The sequence below is a fragment of the Chelonoidis abingdonii genome, chromosome 13 (assembly GCF_003597395.2).
Source record: "Chelonoidis abingdonii isolate Lonesome George chromosome 13, CheloAbing_2.0, whole genome shotgun sequence".
Lineage (NCBI taxonomy): Eukaryota > Metazoa > Chordata > Testudines > Testudinidae > Chelonoidis > Chelonoidis abingdonii.
This window is the reverse complement of record NC_133781.1, coordinates 26,838,491-26,855,845: the sequence shown is the minus strand read 5'-3', so window position 1 is coordinate 26,855,845 and position 17,355 is coordinate 26,838,491. Positions and strand designations below refer to the sequence as shown.

Sequence of the window (17,355 nt, the reverse complement as noted above, 5' to 3'; positions counted from 1 at the left end):
GTCAGGCTTGTTAAGCCTTTCTCCGTGAATCTCACTGTAGCTGTGGCTCTGACATCAAATGCAATTTCAGTTTCAGTGCAGGGTGACAATGAACAGTACAAGCTGAACCCCGCACCAGTGCCGTGTTGTGGGGTTCAGATCCTCAGTCGAATCTAGGGGATCAGTCATGGGTATTAAGGTATGCATGCTGCCTCTTCTGGTCCAGAGATACTGGTGGCAATTTCATGTCGAGGCCCTGCAGAGGGAACCTTGATTGCATGGGCCAGGATCTCTTGCTTACCCAGGCAAGAACGCACCCAATGGGAGATGAGAGTAGGGTGACCAGATGTCCCGATTTTATAGGGACAGACCCAATTTTGGAGTCTTTTTCTTATATAGGCTCCTATTACCTCCTCCCTCCTTCACCCACACACCCTCTGTCCCAATTTTTCAATTTGCTGTCCGGTCACCCTAGATGAGCACACTTAGCATCTGTATTAATAGAGCTGTATCTATCGATTTAATTCTCTTTCCTTATTTGAATATAATGTTTTCTGCAGGAAGTGTTGGATTTAGATGCTTCAGTCCCATTAAAAGCCTGAACACTCCGCTAAATGTTCAATCCTAAACGTCAGAATCTGTGTCCCGGTCACAGAGTCTTTCATGTGGCTGGAATGGAATGTTGTATTTTTTCCTCCTGGCAGGTTTTGATATTAGATGAGCCAACTGCTGGATTGGATATCAGTTCCAGATACCATGTATGGAGCCTACTGAAGGAGCATAAAGCTAACAGAGTAACCCTGTTCAGTACCCAGTTAACGGATGAGGCTGATATTATTGCTGGTGAGCACTGGATTTCTCATTACCCGAGAGATAATGATGGTGATGATGATGACAGTAACACGGATATCATTTTCCGGGCCAAAAATTTTCCTGTGGAACATTGTTCTGTCAGCAAATGCCAATTGGCCAAAAGGAAAATGCGTTGCAGAAGTGTGTCCGCTTTGACAAAATTTCATTTAGGAAAAAAATATGGAATAGAGCATTCTGATAATGACCTTTTTGGAATGGAACATTTCAATTTTCCAGTTCGAAAGGATTTTTCATTTCAATATTTAAAAATTTTACATTATGTAATATAAAATGTAAAAAGTAAATATTGGAATGAAACATTTTGATGTTATCCAAATAAAATGTTTCAGTTTACACTAATTTTTTTTTTCCAGAATTGCATTTTGGTTTTTCTTTTCATTCCATTTTGGAACAAAAAATTTCAAAATCTAAGAATTTCCCATGAAATGGAAAAGCCAGTTCCTGCCCTGCTCTCAATGTCATGACTTGTTCTGTCCTAACTGTTGAGAAGGTTAGTCTCTGCTGTCTTTAGTACATCCATTTATTTATGAGACAGACCAGGTCAGTGAGGTAATATCTTTTACTGGACCAATTTCTGTTGGTGGAAATAACAAGCTTTCATGCTTCACAGAGCTCTTCCTCAGGCCTTTCACAGGCCTAAAGGAAAGCTCTGAGAAGCTTGAAAATGTGACTCTTCCACCAACAGAAGTTGGTCCAGTAAAAAATATTACAAGCACTTATTTATAGACACTTATGTCTCCCCTCACTCATTTTTTCTCTCTAGTGGGAAACAATCTCCCATTTTAGCTCTATGGTACAAATTATTTCGTTTCTATTTTTTTAGACCGGAAAGCTTTTATCTCCCATGGGAGGTTAAAGTGTGTTGGCTCTTCTCTCTTTCTGAAGAGAAAATGGGGAATCGGTTATCACTTAAGGTGCAGTATACTGAGCTTGTGTTAAAGGGATCCATTTTGAGTACATTTTGGTTCTATATTTCTGGTGGGGGGACAGTGAAGGGGAATAATAATCTCTATGTTGTCCAAATTAATGTACACAGTACTGATGTGTATTAGTTCTGTCATTTGTATGTTAATGAACTTTCTCAGCTATATATTTTATCTGTCTGAGTACTGAACATCTGTTAATTTCAGTTCTCTGACTGGTACGAAAAGAAAAAGATATTTTCACACATGAGTTAAAAAATAAAAAATAAATGTGCAAAACAGTTTATTCATTCATGTCTAAAATTGGCATTGATTAACAATAAAGTATATAGATAACCAGAGGACATAAGGTTGGTTGGTATTGTCCTTTTTCCAGCTTTTGCTCCATTATTCATATGAATTGTTACTAAAGGAAACTCTCAATAACTTGAATGGGAACTTTGCCTGCATAAGAGTTGCATCAGGGCCTCAGGATTTGGAATGGTGGTTCTGCAAACCCTCCCTCATGTGAAGGAGTGCTACCCAGAGAAGTCAGCATGGGTCACAGAATGAAAGGGAGCTTTGAGACTTCCAAGAAGAAATGTTTTACTATTAATAAATCTCTGTCATTTAGCATTATGGGGCCTGGCAAAAACTCTGGACTTCTCAGTTTGTTTGAGAGAAACAGAACCCTTGATAGTTTAAACAGCTAACATTCCAAATGCCGAATAGATGTGTGATTAGAAATCTTGTTATACATGTCCTAGTGGACAATTCATTTCTGAACTTTCTTCAAAAGACTTAACTTTTTCCAACAACTTATTAAGTGGTTGGCTGTACATTTCTGGATTTGTTGGATTGTTCCAAGATGAACAGAAGAAACACAGTTACAAATATTTCCTTTTTCTTTCCTTTCCAGCCTGCACATCAATGACTCTTGTGATTCTGCAAAAATGACATCTCTAATCCAGCAGCATATTCCCAATGCTAAATTATCTGGGCAGAGTCATGAAGAACTGATTTACATGCTGCCCTTTGAAAATGTGGATAAGTTCCCTGGTAACTATCACTTTGTAATTTAAGAGTGACTCTTTAGGATGTCATTGTAACAGAGAAGTTTCAGAACAAATCTAAAAGACTCCTGGAAGAAAATATCCATAAGTGAAGCTGTCTGAACTCTTTTTTTTCTGTTAATGTTTTGCCTTCATTATTTTATGCCAATTGTCTCTTAAGCCCAGCAACCCCGTTTTACCATATCTTTTTAAGGAAAAAGAAAATTAACAGAAAGGGCTGGAGGAGACGGGTGGTGGTGTGAATAAAATACAGAAGATCTGGTTTTCTGACACCTCTGTCACCTTTGGCAAGACATAGTTACATGCTATGTTCCTCCATTTCCACATCTGCAGAGTCAAGATATAACAACTCCCTCACAAGGGAGCTGTGAGGCTTAATACACAGATTCATAGATTCTAAGACATTCAGTGATTATCTATAAAAGCAGCAGAGAATCCTGTGGCACCTTATAGACTAACAGACGTTTTGGAGCGTGAGCTTTCGTGGGTGAATACCCACTTCGTCAGACGCAGGTATTCTCTGCTGCGTAATTCTCTGCTGCTTTTACAGATCCAGACTAACATGGCTACCCCAGTGATTATCTAGTAGTCTGACTTCCTGTATAACACAGCAGGAAAACTTCCCCGAAATAATTCTTGTCTGGACTAGAGCATGTGTTTGTGAAGGACTTGGAGAACCTACGATGAAAGGTGGTGTACAAGTTGAAACTATAATTATTGTATTGTGCACACCTTCCCAACGAGCATCTGTATCAGGTTGCTTGGATATGCACTCTCCATAAAACAGCCTGGAGAACTGTTTTCTGTCACTTAACTGTTTAACTGCCTAAATCCAGTCATGATGGAGGCCTAGGTGAATCCATATTTGGCCCGAAGTATTTAGCAGCCACTCTGTTCTTAAAGCTTAAAAATATGCAACTATAAGAATGCATATGTTAGATATTTTTGTGTTCTAGAACTGTTCTGTGATCTAGACACTCATGTGTGCCAGGAGATTCTAAGTTACGGCATTTCCATGACAACCCTAGCTGATGTGTTCCTGACGCTGGAAGAAGAAGCAGCAATTGATCAAGCAGGTAAAAAAGTCCAATACTGTCCAAAGTGAAAAGGATTACCCAGTCTTTTACAGAGGCAAAATTCTCATTGAAATGAATGGAAGTTTTGTCTAATAAGAGCAGTGGGATTTGTCCCAGTATCACGGATCAGATAAATCCAGATAAGTAACCTTATGATATTTTCTGTTCCACTGAAAGCATCCTGAAGGCATCTTTCCTGATTTTTGAAACAGTTCTTTTCATATTTCTATAATAACTGCCTGGAATCCTGAATCTCATTCTGGTCATTGCCAATTAGATGGCAGATCTCAAATTAAACAGAGCACTCCCAAACTTGCCAAAAAAAATTAAGCTCATCAGCGCTGCAACTTAGTAATTGTTTGGTATGTCCTGTAGGACTAAAAGCTTGAAACTTCTGCCTCTAAGTTGAGTAGCCATTTCCAGACATAGTATCCAAATATCCATTTAGGGTTCTACTCTGACTTAAGAACTCAGATCAGGAGCATAATTTGAAATAGAGGGCAGTAGCACCTTTCCCAAACTTTGGTTTGCCTCCCCCACCCCCTCGAATTTTCATAGGTTGATATGCTCAACTTTTTCCCCTTCCCACAACTTTGCAGGATAGAATATAATTGCATATAATGTTCTACATGTGGATGCAACTATGCCCCCCCAAAGAATTTTTCTGAAATTACTCCCCAGACTCAGATCCAGGATCGAGTGCCTTAACTTAAATGCTTACATTTGAAAACAGAGTTTTGCACAGTGAAGTACATCCCCTGCACAGGTGCTGTTGCTACCATAGGGAAGGGATTTTTGGTTCCAAAGTGACTTTAAGACTTGACTCTAGTTCCTCAAGGTATGTCTACACTGCAATAAGACACCAGCAGCTTCTCTGTCAGCTGACTTGGGCTTGCAGGGCTCAGGTTGCGGGGCTATAGAATTGCAGTGCAGCCATTCGGGCTTGGATTGGAACCTAGGCTTTGAGACCCATCCTGTGACGGGGGAGGGTTCCAGAGACCTGGCTTCAGTGAACATCTACCCTGCAATGTTACAGCCCCAAGTCAGCTGCTTGTGTTACTGCAGTGTAGACATACCCTCAGAGTTTTCCATGGTTGGGAATATATTAGGATTCTTTACAAGGTAAAACAAAGCTAGCTCCTTGTCAGAAGGTCCTGAGACAGAAATCGAATTTAAATATGGTAAAAAATTGAAATATGAATCTATTGGCCATGGAGGAAATACAGATTATAAATCTTGGTGTCCCACTGATTCTGAGCTGCATTACATACAATTGATGTAACTACTTAATATTTTCACTCTTTATTTTTTGCAATTTGCAGTGAAAATGACACATCTGATCCTGCAACTTGCTGCTGACACTGCCTGTGAGATGCTGAGCATCCTCAGCTCCCATTGGCATCCATGGGAGCTGATGCACTTAGCACCCACAGAAGTGGCGTAGTCAAACCAGACATTTCCCCATATGCCTAAACTTCATTAAATGCTGCATTTTGCTAGGTAGATTTAACAGAGGAAAGGTCTGTCTAACCCAGGGGTTCTCAAACTGGGGGTCGTGACCCCTCTGGGGGGTCATGAGGTTATTACATTGGGGGCGTCGCGAGCTGTCAGCCTCCACCCTAAACCCCGCTTTGCCTTCAGCATTTATAATGGTGTTAAATATATAAACAACTGTTTTTAATTTACAATGGGGGTCGCACTCAGAGGTTTGCTATGTGAAAGGGGTCACCAGCACAAAAGTCTGAGAACTACAGGGTCAATAGCACTTCATTGTCCTCAATCGCAAAACTGAGCCATAATTTAACCAAAATGTCTGTTGATGTCACATAACTGAAATGCAAATGAGGCCTAGCCCACCCTGTCATTTCCCCTGGCTCACTCGCAGTTACTCTCTGCCCTGTGGAGCCTCTGTCCATCTGGAGTTCTCAAGCAGCTCTGGGTCACTCATCTCCCATTGCATCAACAGGTGTCAGTAATGAGTTTTTTAGGTCTTCCAGCAACTGGACTTACACATATATTGTCCCACAGTTAATCAATGGTGACTGAATTTGTAATATATGGCAATGAGATGCAGATTAAGTCAATTTGTTTGATAAATCATTCCCCTCCTACCCCGTTTATTTGTAATCTGGGATTGATTCCATTTTGCTCTTCAGCGAAGCTAAAAGAAAAGAACTTCTGTGTTCCAAACACCCCATGACAAGGAGTAGGCTTTAACTGGCCGATTTTCTTTGCTCCTAGATTATGGTGTTTTCAGTGAGGAGCAGACAGAAGAGGAAAGAGACACCTTCTCTCCCCATGAGTTGAAGCAAAGTCTCCTGTCACTCTCAGACACTGGAAAGGTGACTGTAAGAGGTAGAGCCCTCTGGAGACAGCAAGTCTGTGCCCTGGCAAGAATTCGCTTCTTAAAGCTAAAGCATGAGAGTCAAGCTATTAGGTCCATGTAAGTGTCAGAGTGTAACTGATCCTATATAGGAAAAGCAAAAGCAAACTCAGACTGAACCCACCAAAAAAAAAAAAAAAAAAAACCTGAAAAAGTTTCTCACTGGTATTTATTTTGTCTGTCAGCACTCAAAACAACTTGCGGATTAAACAGCGAATTCACCGTAAATAATAAGAAGCAGCTGAAACAACTTTTCAGCTCATGGCACCTTCACGAAGCGATACCCCTGGCTGTAATATTGTTTCTGTCTGCCTGTTATTTTCTGTGGCTTTGCTATTCCGCAGGAGACTTTCTTACAGCTTTGCAAATGAAATGTAATTTGGAGACTTGTTTCTTGGATTCCCTTGTGCTCAGGTATTGTAGTAAGGTCACTGTATCAAAATGTACCAGCCATCTGGATCCCAAGGAAGCAAGAGGGTTACTTACTGAGTGAGAAAGCTCTAGCTTTCTCCATACCAGGAATGTGAGCATTAATCAGCACAGTTAGGAAACAGCTTGGGCCTGTTAGCTGTCCGGAAGCAACTTAACAGAGGTCTGAGCCAACAGAAAGGGGGTACTTTGAATATGTGAGAGAAGCAGAATCATGTAAACCCTGCAAACTTCACTGTAATCTCACTTTGGCTTGAAAAGCTTTGCTTAAAGATTTGTGTTTAGGGGCATGTGTGTTTTTCATACCACCCTCCAGGAAGAAGAGTTTTAGAAACTATGTTCAACCTATTAAAAATTTTTTCAGTTTCCCCTGAAGGGAGAGAGAGTTCAAAACACAAAGACTTTCTTGTTGTTTTAGTAGGGCAGCTAAACCAGTCCTCCAAGAAGTTTCAGAGACCATGTGTATCTCACCAGGAGAAGGAAGTCACCCCAGATCCTGTACTGTTCTGCATCTTGCTTTACTTTACTGAGGAACCATGCCTAAGAGAGAGGGACCTCAGGTGCAGGAAGGGAAGTGGTCTTTGGGAAGATAATAAAGGGAAGTGAAAGCCCTTCCTGAGCCTTTGCCCTGGGTCCCCAGACTATGTCTCCCTGATGCTGGGCAGATGGGAGCTCTGCTTCCCTCCCAGACACCAACTGACCAAATGCAGAGTGGCCCTATTGGACTCACACATGTTTTAAAATTGCTACAGTAGATTCACCAGTCTAGGCAGAGGAGAGACTGTGCATGTGGTTTGGCCCATTTGACTTAGACATCATTTTAATTAGAAATGGGCCAAACCAAAATCATAAATCAACAAACCCCAGATATGTGTCTGGATCTGAACTTTGAGGCCTGAGCACATCTTTGATAATACAATTCTTTATTAAGGCTGAAGCTGGTTTGTCCTTTGACACAATCGCAGTTCTTAAGACTGTATTGTTAGAGCTGGTTGAAAATTTTCCTGCTGAACATTTTTCCATTGGAAAATGCCATTTCATCAGAATCGAAACTTTCCATGGGCACGTGTCAAATTGTATGAAATTTTGTTTTGCAGGGCCAAAACCCCCCACCAAAATAAAGCATTTCAAAATGCTCCACTTTGACATTTTTGGAACGGAACATTTTACTTTTCTCTTTCAGAATGCCCTTTTGTTTTGAAAGTTGACTTTATATTATATTATGAATAATAAGGAAATCACAAGGAAACATTTACTCCAAAACAACTTTGAAAATGTTTTGTGGGAAATTTCAAAATTGAACATTTTGCTCCCATTTGGAATGAAAACAAAATTTGAAATGACTGAACTTCCTGTGAAACAGACATTCTGGTTTCCCCCACAGCTCCATTTATTCTCATAATTGTTTGAGGGAAAGAAGCAACACCAATGGGATAACATAAGTAGATAACAGGTTCTTAAATGACAGAGCTAATATAGAGAGAAATGAGTCTAATACCAAGTCTATGAAGGGTGGTGGCCCCAGCAGGGTGAAGGGCAGAAGCTTCTGGGGTCCTGGCTGCCGGTCGCCAAAGTGGCAGCTAGAAGTCGCTCTACCTGGTGCTGTGTTTTTCTATAATCTGCCTAGGCAGCCACATGGTTCAGTAAGAATGGGGGGTAGCCATATCAGAAGAATTTCTTGTCACTCACCATAGAAATTTTCAAAGCTCTGCTCTTTCCCCAGGGCTTTGTCGTTTGTCTCTGGACACAGTCCAAAATTCTTACCTGTATGCCATCCTCAGCCTCTTCCCCCCCACACCTCCTGCCATCCTTCCACATGGCACCTCTCCCCATCTTCTGCTCTGGTTTTGCTCACTGTCCCTGCAAGCATGGTTTATGTATGGTATGCTCATCAGAGCACTTGGTTGCCTGAAGCTTCTCCCTGCCAGACATACCTCTGGGTTGAAGAAATGATAGGCAGAGACCGGGCACTGTCTTAAAGGTTTGTGATCCTTCCACATCCCTGAGTTGCATGGCTAGACTTTTAGCTCTAAGAAGCCTGCAGGTTTGTGAAAATCAGTTGGTATGATGACAAAAACATGGTGATAAGAGAGTATAAGCATCTTATTTTGATTTTCTAGCCAACTTGGCACCATGGATTAATAAATGGATGTATATTTTAACTCATCGCCTACTCTTCCATTTTAGATTACTGATGTGTGGTCTTCTTATACTGCCTTGCCTGATCTCCAAGATAATAATTGATGAAGGAACTGTTGCCCATACAATGAAGGTTTCACCTCAGATGTATTTTCTCCAACCTGGACAGCAGCACTACCGAACCCCTCACACCAGCTTATTGGTCCTCAATGATACAGGTGAGAAAAATGGAATTAAGAATGTCAGTGTTGGAATCTACAATAGAGTACATTGTAAATGTCCTGTTGATTTTTTTTTTTTCATTTAAAGAAACAGACAAAACCAGTACGAGTTGCAAAGTATATTCCAGCACTAAATCCCAGAGCATCTTAATAGTGGTTTCCTGAATAATTCATACAAGATCATTTTATTAATTAGTTTAGACCAGAACAACATTGATTGTTTGCACACCGCTTTGAAAATGTAAAGTGTTATAATCAGAATCACTTGTAATCCACTATTAAATGGCTGTTGCATTTGCCATAATATCCATACCTTGCTGCATGAATCATCTCCATATTTTTTTTAAATGATGTTTCTAACCCTCATGGTTCTAGAGTAAACCTTGGAAACCTGCATCAAGTGTAAGCTGTGGAGAGCAGACTGACTTTAATATCAAAAGAAACAAGATGGGCAACAACTCTGCTGATTAATGGTTCAATGAATGTTTCAGAATATTTCATTTCATAATATTCTGAGATTTCAAGTTTTCATTGTGATTTGAGACAAAAAGCAAATTTCGAAATCTCAGAATTTCCCTCCTCTAGGAAATGAGATTTTTTTTACCAGCTTTATTTCTCACCATGCGAACTTCCTGATTACTTTGTGCAGCAAAGTAGTTTTTGCTAAGAAATACCTTCCTATTAAAAGATCAGACCAAGCCCCCCTTTCAGAAATCCATCACTTGAAAAAACATTAGACGTGTAAGCCTAGTGATATGGAAGAATTTCAAAGAGCTTCTCTTCAGACTTTTAGCTTAGATTCATTCATAGATTCTAGGACTGGAAGGGGCCTCGAGAGGTCATCGAGTCCAGTCCCCTCCTCTCATGGCAGGACCAAATACTGTCTAGACCATCCCTGATAGACATTTATCTAACCTACTCTTAAATATCTCCAGAGATGGAGATTCCACAACCTCCCTAGGCAATTTATTCCAGTAGACCTTATTAAAGTGACATTAGAATTTTATTAGGAATGGTCCTAAGCTACATAATTCAGATATGGACACAGAATTTCTCACAGACTAGGATCTTTGGATGGGATCTTCATTTTGATTTTTTCATTTTTGTGCTTTTACTATAAAAGAACCATATAAGTTCTGCTTTCTCTAATTTATTAGGTTCAGACATTGAGGACTTCATCCATGCTGTGAAAAGTCAGGATATAATGTTAGAAGTAACTAATGGGAAAAACATCTCAGATGGTCAAGAATACAATGGGGCTATTAAAGTATCACTTGTAGACAAGGTAAATGAAACTAAGTATACAGGACATTCTGTAAAACTTCACAACTCAAAAACCACTGATGGAAAATGTTATGGTTCTCTTTTATATTATTAGAAGTGGATTCAAGGAAGATCTAGCCTTTCCTGTAGTTGGGAGACTTGTTTTTACTTTGGTTCATTATACAGAAATGTGTCTGCAATGAAATCCAGATCTAGAGCTTACATCCAAACTTTGGCAACATCCAGGTCAAGGGGTTGGTTTATGCTCATCTCTAATTTATATGGTACCATGAATGTACATGATATTTTCTACAATAGTACAAAGAAAAAGGTCTCTGCCTCAAAAAATAGATTAAAGAGGATTTTGTTAGAAGAGCAATTTGAAAAATAATAAATTTAAAAAATCCTTGTTTGGGTTTTAAGCTAGCAAATGTAGCTGGTTTCATGAAAGTTTCATGGAGCAAGGTCAACATACAACAATACTAGGGATATGGAAGTTTTTAACTGTAAAATCTGGGCCAAATTCTATGCTCACTTACACTGATGGAATAAACTGAGGGAAAAATTTAACCCTCTGCTTTTTTCAATCCAATTTCCTCAGCTAGCTAAAATCTAATTTTTAGCATGAAGACTGACTAATCTTTCATTTCTTCAGCATTTCAGATTTTCAATGATGTGCCATGCCAAGAGAATCAATTGTTTTCCAGTGCTTATGAACATCATTAGCAATGCATTACTAAGAAACTTAAATTCCACTGAGCATATTCAAGTCACAACTAGGATGCGCCCTATGGTATGTATTTGATATTCTGCCCAAGATTTTCAAAAGTGATTTGTTATTTTGGAAACCTCAATTTTTGGATGCCCAACTTGAGAACCCTTGAAGAAGCCTGATTCTGAGAGAGTGCTGAGCACTCGCCCTCTGAAAATAAGGCTTCTTTAAAGGGTCTCAAGGTGAGCACCCAAAAATGGAGGCACTCAGAGCCACCAGTCACGTCTGAAAATCTTGCCACTACGTGTCCCCGTATTCTCTTTTTTATACAATTTGAGGTCCCTTTTACCTGTTCTCTTTTCCAAACTAAATGGTACTCACTCTTTCATTCTCTAGTCATGCATACAATCAGTCCCTTCCCGACATTCTTGTCATCATCTTGCCTTTTTGCTGAATTTTCAGTCTGTGCTGTTATATATTCCTTGAGATGAGGGGAACCAGACTGTACATCTCATTCCTTACAAATGCAAACCTGTGTTTTACAGGTGGTGATATCATTACGGTTTCATAGAAATTAGAGCTAGAAAAGAACCGCTAGGTTATGTTATCCAGACAGTGTGGGGCAAGTCTTTAAGTCAAGCCATTACCATCTCTACCACAGCCAGTGCCAAATTGTTTCCACCTGTACATTTTCTAATGATTTGTCAAGTCTGGAGAGATAAATGGCCATTCCATCTCTATGTACGTTAGCCTCTGTGCTTGGGAAATTTCTGCTGGAGGGTGTGTGGATTCTAGGGTCGGGGGGGGCGGGTAATTATTTCCCAAGAGATGAGTTCTTCCAGTCCCCTAATCATTTTTATTCGTCTCTGCATTTGTTTCAATTTGTGTCCATCCCCCTCTCTTGTGGCTTCCAGAACTGAATGCAATATTGCAGGATCAGTCTGTAGAGAAGTGGCATTGCCTGTCACCTCTGTGAGTGCCTTACAGAAAGGGGGTCTTTGAGGTTGCATAGACATGATGCCTCTGCAGATGCAATTTCAATCCAGATGTTTGTAAAGCCACTAGGATGCTTTTGTTTCTTCTGCTGTATGTTGACATTATTTAAAATCTGTTCTATTATTATTATTTATAGGCATTACATAAGCACCCATGGCCATTATATGAAAGCATGTTGCCATTTTTGCTTACTGTTTTTTAGATGTCATCTGAGCATGAAATGAGATTACTTTGGCATTCCATTATTTTCATGTCTATTTTAGCTTCTGGTTTTGCACCTCATTTTGCAATGAGCAGCATAGGTGATTACAAGGTAAGAATGGATACTTTGGGTAGGCTGGGTTTCTTGTTTTTAACAGTAGATCATTGCTTTTTCACATCTTGTAAAGATCTAGGGAGAAATCCAACCATGTCAGTGTTGTTTCCCAACTGGAAAAACTGTGTGTGTGTGTGTGTGTACGCGCACGCGCTATTCCTCTGACTTCTCCCATTAGTTCTAATCCTACAAACACTTATACACATACTTCATGTGAGCATGTGAGTTGTAAGACTGATTTCAGTGAGACTACATACGCAGTCAAAGCTAAGGAAGTGTTTGCAGCATCAGGGCCATAATTTGAATTATCCAAACTCATATCCCCTCCCGTAACAGAATTCTAAACAAGTATTTTTATTTTTTAATATCTATTTTTCTGAAATGTATTTCCCATTCCATCTCATTCAGTGTAACTATTTGACAATTGAGTGACTGTCTTCTCTTTCCTTTCCCAGATAAAAGCTCACTCCCAGCTGTGGACTTCAGGCATGCTCCCTTCAGCATATTGGTGTGGCCAGGCTCTGGTGGACATTCCTCTCTGCTGTGTTCTTCTCTTCACAATGACTGGGATTATGTTTTTAATTAGCTATGAAGATAGTCTGACTCCTGAAATATTAGCCTTACCTTTGGTAAATTTCCTGTTAATAAACTATGTGGAAAATTCATCTTCAACAATAAAATAACTGGGAAAAATTGAAGTCTGACTTTTTAAAAATGTTATCCAAATACTCTAGGTTCTTGCATGTCCTTCACCATCCTGGTATCGGTGCACCTGTTTTCTATTCTGAACTTTGGGAGGCTTGAAATCTTCATTAATGGACATGGCAAGTGCTGACCTTAGAGAGAGGTTTAACACCCTAAGAAATCCGTGCCACCTCATTTTGTCAGTTGTCAAATTGACTGTCTTTTTCTGGAGAATCTTAATCCTAGAATTACAGCAAGGGTGTTGTACAGGAGCACAGTGCTGTATCAAGAAAGATAGAGGGAGAAATGTGCCCATCACCTGGCTATAGAAGCCTGATTTTCCACTGCACATTACCATAAGTTTGCCACTTTTTTTCAGGACAAATTTCAACATACATGTTCAGAAGGGATAAATAGCTGTCCAGTCTTAGCATGTTATTGGGTTTTCAGTTTGCAAGGAAGCTGTGTTCACTAAGGTAGCATCCTTTCCCAGCTCCAATTTTACTTTAGTTAGGGTTAGATAGCACAAATGTTCCATCAAAAATGTCTATGATACCATTTTTATTGTCTAATTTTGTGTTACTTATTGTGTGCGTTGGCATGATGCTCATTCTGATTTTCTCCATTCAGGTTGTGTCTATACTTGGCTATGCAGCATCCATTGTCGTCCTCACTTACGTGATCTCTTTTGCTTTTCGCAAAAGGAAAAGCTACAGTGACCTTTGGTCTTTTATCTTTATATTTGTAAGTACATGAATGGTTGGGGGGAGGGGTGTCATAGTGTCATTGAAGATCAGATTTTATCGTAGTTACAATTACAGATGGATCAAACAGAAAAAAATCAGAGAACATAATTCCGGGATGAAATCCCCACTTTTGTTCAGCTTGTTATAAGGATAGGTGCCAGTTTCAAAATTTGGACCTGGGTCTCGCTTTGGATTTCGGAATCAGAGGTTAAGAGGAGGGCTACTAGGATGATCCGAGGAATGGAAAATCTGCCTTATGAAAGGAGACTCAAAGAGCTTGGCTTGTTTAGCCTGGCCAAAAGAAGGCTCCGGGGGGATATGCTTGCTCTATATAAATATATCAGGGGGATTAACGTTAGGGAGGGAGAGGAATTATTTAAGTTTAGTACTAATGTAGGCACGAGGACGAATGGGTACAAACTGGATATTAGGAAGTTTAGACTTGAAATTAGACGAAGGTTTCTAACCATTAGGGGAGTGAAGTTCTGGAACAGCCTTCCGAGGGAAGTAGTGGGGGCAAAAGACTTATCTGGCTTTAAGACTAAGCTTGATAAGTATATGGAGGGGATGGTATGATGGGATAGTTTAATTTGGGCAATTGATCTTGGATTATCAGCAGATAAGTCTGCTCAATGGTCTGTGAGGGGATGTTGGATGGGATGGGAACTGAGTTACTGCAGAGAATTCTTTCTTGGGTGCTGGCTGGTGAGTCTTGCCCACATGCTCAGGGTTTAGCTGATCGCCATATTTGGGGTCGGGAAGGAATTTTCCTCCAGGGCGGATTGGCAGAGGCCCTGGAGGTTTTTCGCCTTCCTCTGCAGCGTGGGGCATGGGTCGCTTGCTGGTGGATTCTCTGCAGCTTGAGGTCTTCAAATCACAATTTTGAGGATTTCAATAACTCAGTCATGGGTTAGGGGTTGTTATAAATGTGTATGGGTAGGGTTTTGTGGCCTGCCTTGTGCAGGAGGTCAGACTAGATGATCATATTGGTCCCTTCTGACCTATGAGTCTATGAGTCTATGAGGAGCTCCTGCTTCCCACTTGTCTAGCATCTGAGCAGGACGTTCCATAACGGCTAAGACACCTGCAGTTGGAGCATGCTCACTGGGGCAATGCTCTCAAGCTGATATCTTCAGAGAAGCAAAATTACATATATATAATTTTTCCCTTAAACTGGACTAATGGGTGTGTTGCTTTTTTTTGTGTGACTTTCTAGGTTTCTTTCATACTTAATACAATTAGTTATCTAAGCGGTACGAACTTCATCACGACCATCCTCACTGCCTTGATTCCTTTCTATACGTTAGCTGGCTGTATAAGAATAATTGTGCAGGTGCGTGCAGAACATAACAAACTCCTGCCATAATAAACTTTTTTTCTAGTTTTAATTTGAAAAAGTTGAAACCAAACCTAAAAAAATACCCAAGGAGGACAGATGAGTTGTTTGTAACACACTGCCAGGTGCAGTCTTGCTAAATATGTATCATGACCTGATACCTTGGGTTAAAATTTCACACCAGTGCCATGATTCCTACCAGTAATAGTTACCAAAATTCCCAACTCTACTGCATGATGAAATGCCACTTTGCATCTACAGAAAACTACTCGCATGACAAAATATTGATCCAAACAGCATATGATAGATGCAGCACTGCAGCTATTCACTGGGAAGATGGAACCAAATATGCAGGCCAAATCCTAAGCTGTGCTGAGCATCTTTAATTCTCCTGGACTGCAGTGGGAATTTTGCAGGTGCTCAGCCTGTCTTTGGAATTGGCTCTGTGGTGGTATTTTGTATCTATGAGCACTCTCCCCAAATGTAAGCCCTATGCCAGTGACTGTAGTGGACTGGTGAAGCTCTGGTGCAGAGGAAACAAGGAGATGAAGGCAAGGAGGCAGCTGGCTAAGGAGCTGCACAGGTTGTTTTCCAAGGGGTTAATATGGAAGTGGAGTACATGAGGGACACTAATGAGAGGAAGGGACAGAGCCAGAAATCAGTGTGGAAGAGGAAGGTGGAAGGGGAGGAGTCAAGGAAGCAGTATGTCACGTCTGCCTGGAGAAGAATGAGGCAGAAGGAGAAGTGAGATTGGAGAAGGGCTGAAAATGGCAGGAGAGGAGAAATCTAGTGGCTCTGTGATGGTCCTTTGAAGAGGACACTGGGCAAGGGCTGTGGGAAGAGTGCCACTATCAGAGAGGGCAGCTGCAGATAGAGATGGAGGGAGGTAAAGGGCCTGTGGATGGTGGGCATTCCAGAGAGATCAGGGGAGAGAGGGTAAACTGAGGATGGGGGGAAGTTAAAGGTGAAGAGACTGGCAGAGTGGATGGAGGTGATGGCAGCAAATGGTGGGGATGAAGGGAAAAGCAAGGCTTGGGGAAGGGTTGCTGGATGCAAGAAAAAGAAGGCAAAGGAGCAGTGGAAGGTAGGATGAGGGTCTAAGAAAAGGTAGGAGACGGATGTGGGAGTGAGAACATAACAGTGGTGGGAGGAAAACAGGAAGCAAAGGGGTTAAGATGGAAGAGAAGATGGAAGATGGAAGATGTGGTGGAAGTGGGAGGTTCAGGGATGCATCACCTCGATCTCTCATTGAAGTATAGGACTGAGTCCAATCATGCCAAACCAATGAAGTGCCAAGTAATTGTGCAGCCAAATGATAAACTGTAAAGCCCCTTTGAAACAGAGGTCTAGGAAGGTCCCATATACTCTCCCTAACAATGCCATAAGCATTGCGGTGAGCTTATATGTGTTTAAACACAGAGGGATACATTCAATCTTATCTTACATTCAAAGGATGTAGGTTTTCACTTTTACTCTACACTGGAAAATGTCGCTCTTCCTAATCTATACATTGTTTTATCCTTACGCAGGTGTCGACAGACCATGCATTTGCCCTCTGGGAAGAAGATGAAGAAAGGATGCTGAGCAGATTACACTTGCTAGCTAGCCTGGCAGTAAGAACCAATTTCCATTTCTAAAATGATGTGAAGTTTTCCTGTTTTCAACCCCCACCTCTTGCTGAATGGAGTTTCGTTGCAGAAAATTTCTCACACTGCTGCTCTGAGATTTTAAAAAAGAAAAGAAAAGAAAAGATGTTCTGCCCAGTGCTGTGATGTGCTGAGCCCTTCAACCCCCTGCATTGACTTCAGGGGGAATTGAGGGCTCAACATCTCACTGGTAAGGAGGGGCCATCCATTCCAGCTACCTTAGGGGGGACAGTACAAGGGTTACCGTCCTTCACAGCATTGGGCGTGCGAGTACCCTTGTGCATCCACCACTCTCTGAAGGCTCTCCCCTCACTCCTGCATCATAGAATCATAGAATATCAGGGTTGGAAGAGACCTCAGGAGAACATCTAGTCCAACCCCCTGCTCAAAACAGGACCAAGACCAAATAAATCATCCCAGCCTGGCCTTAAAGATCTCCAAGGCTGGAGATTCCACCACCTCCCTAGGTAACCCACTCCAGTGCTTCACCACCCTCCTAGTGAAATAGTATTTCCTAATATCCAACCTAGACTTCCCCCACCACCACCCCTTCATCTTGAGGCCATTGCAAGACAACAGAG

General features: G+C 41.0%; 1 protein-coding gene across 1 annotated transcript in view; it reads left to right on the top strand.

Annotated features, from left to right (window-relative positions):
- The window catches only part of LOC116834876 (ABC-type organic anion transporter ABCA8-like), a 56,303-nt gene that overhangs the window by 25,575 nt on the left and 13,373 nt on the right, over positions 1 to 17,355 (top strand). The window contains exons 15-27 of the mRNA XM_032797275.2: positions 684 to 822; positions 1,676 to 1,766; positions 2,674 to 2,813; positions 3,784 to 3,903; positions 6,145 to 6,346; positions 8,903 to 9,072; positions 10,233 to 10,360; positions 10,994 to 11,131; positions 12,249 to 12,359; positions 12,818 to 12,991; positions 13,677 to 13,790; positions 15,009 to 15,125; positions 16,658 to 16,741. Coding sequence (XP_032653166.1) covers positions 684 to 822; positions 1,676 to 1,766; positions 2,674 to 2,813; positions 3,784 to 3,903; positions 6,145 to 6,346; positions 8,903 to 9,072; positions 10,233 to 10,360; positions 10,994 to 11,131; positions 12,249 to 12,359; positions 12,818 to 12,991; positions 13,677 to 13,790; positions 15,009 to 15,125; positions 16,658 to 16,741 — 1,728 coding nt within the window. The remainder of the gene's footprint in view (positions 1 to 683; positions 823 to 1,675; positions 1,767 to 2,673; positions 2,814 to 3,783; positions 3,904 to 6,144; positions 6,347 to 8,902; positions 9,073 to 10,232; positions 10,361 to 10,993; positions 11,132 to 12,248; positions 12,360 to 12,817; positions 12,992 to 13,676; positions 13,791 to 15,008; positions 15,126 to 16,657; positions 16,742 to 17,355) is intronic.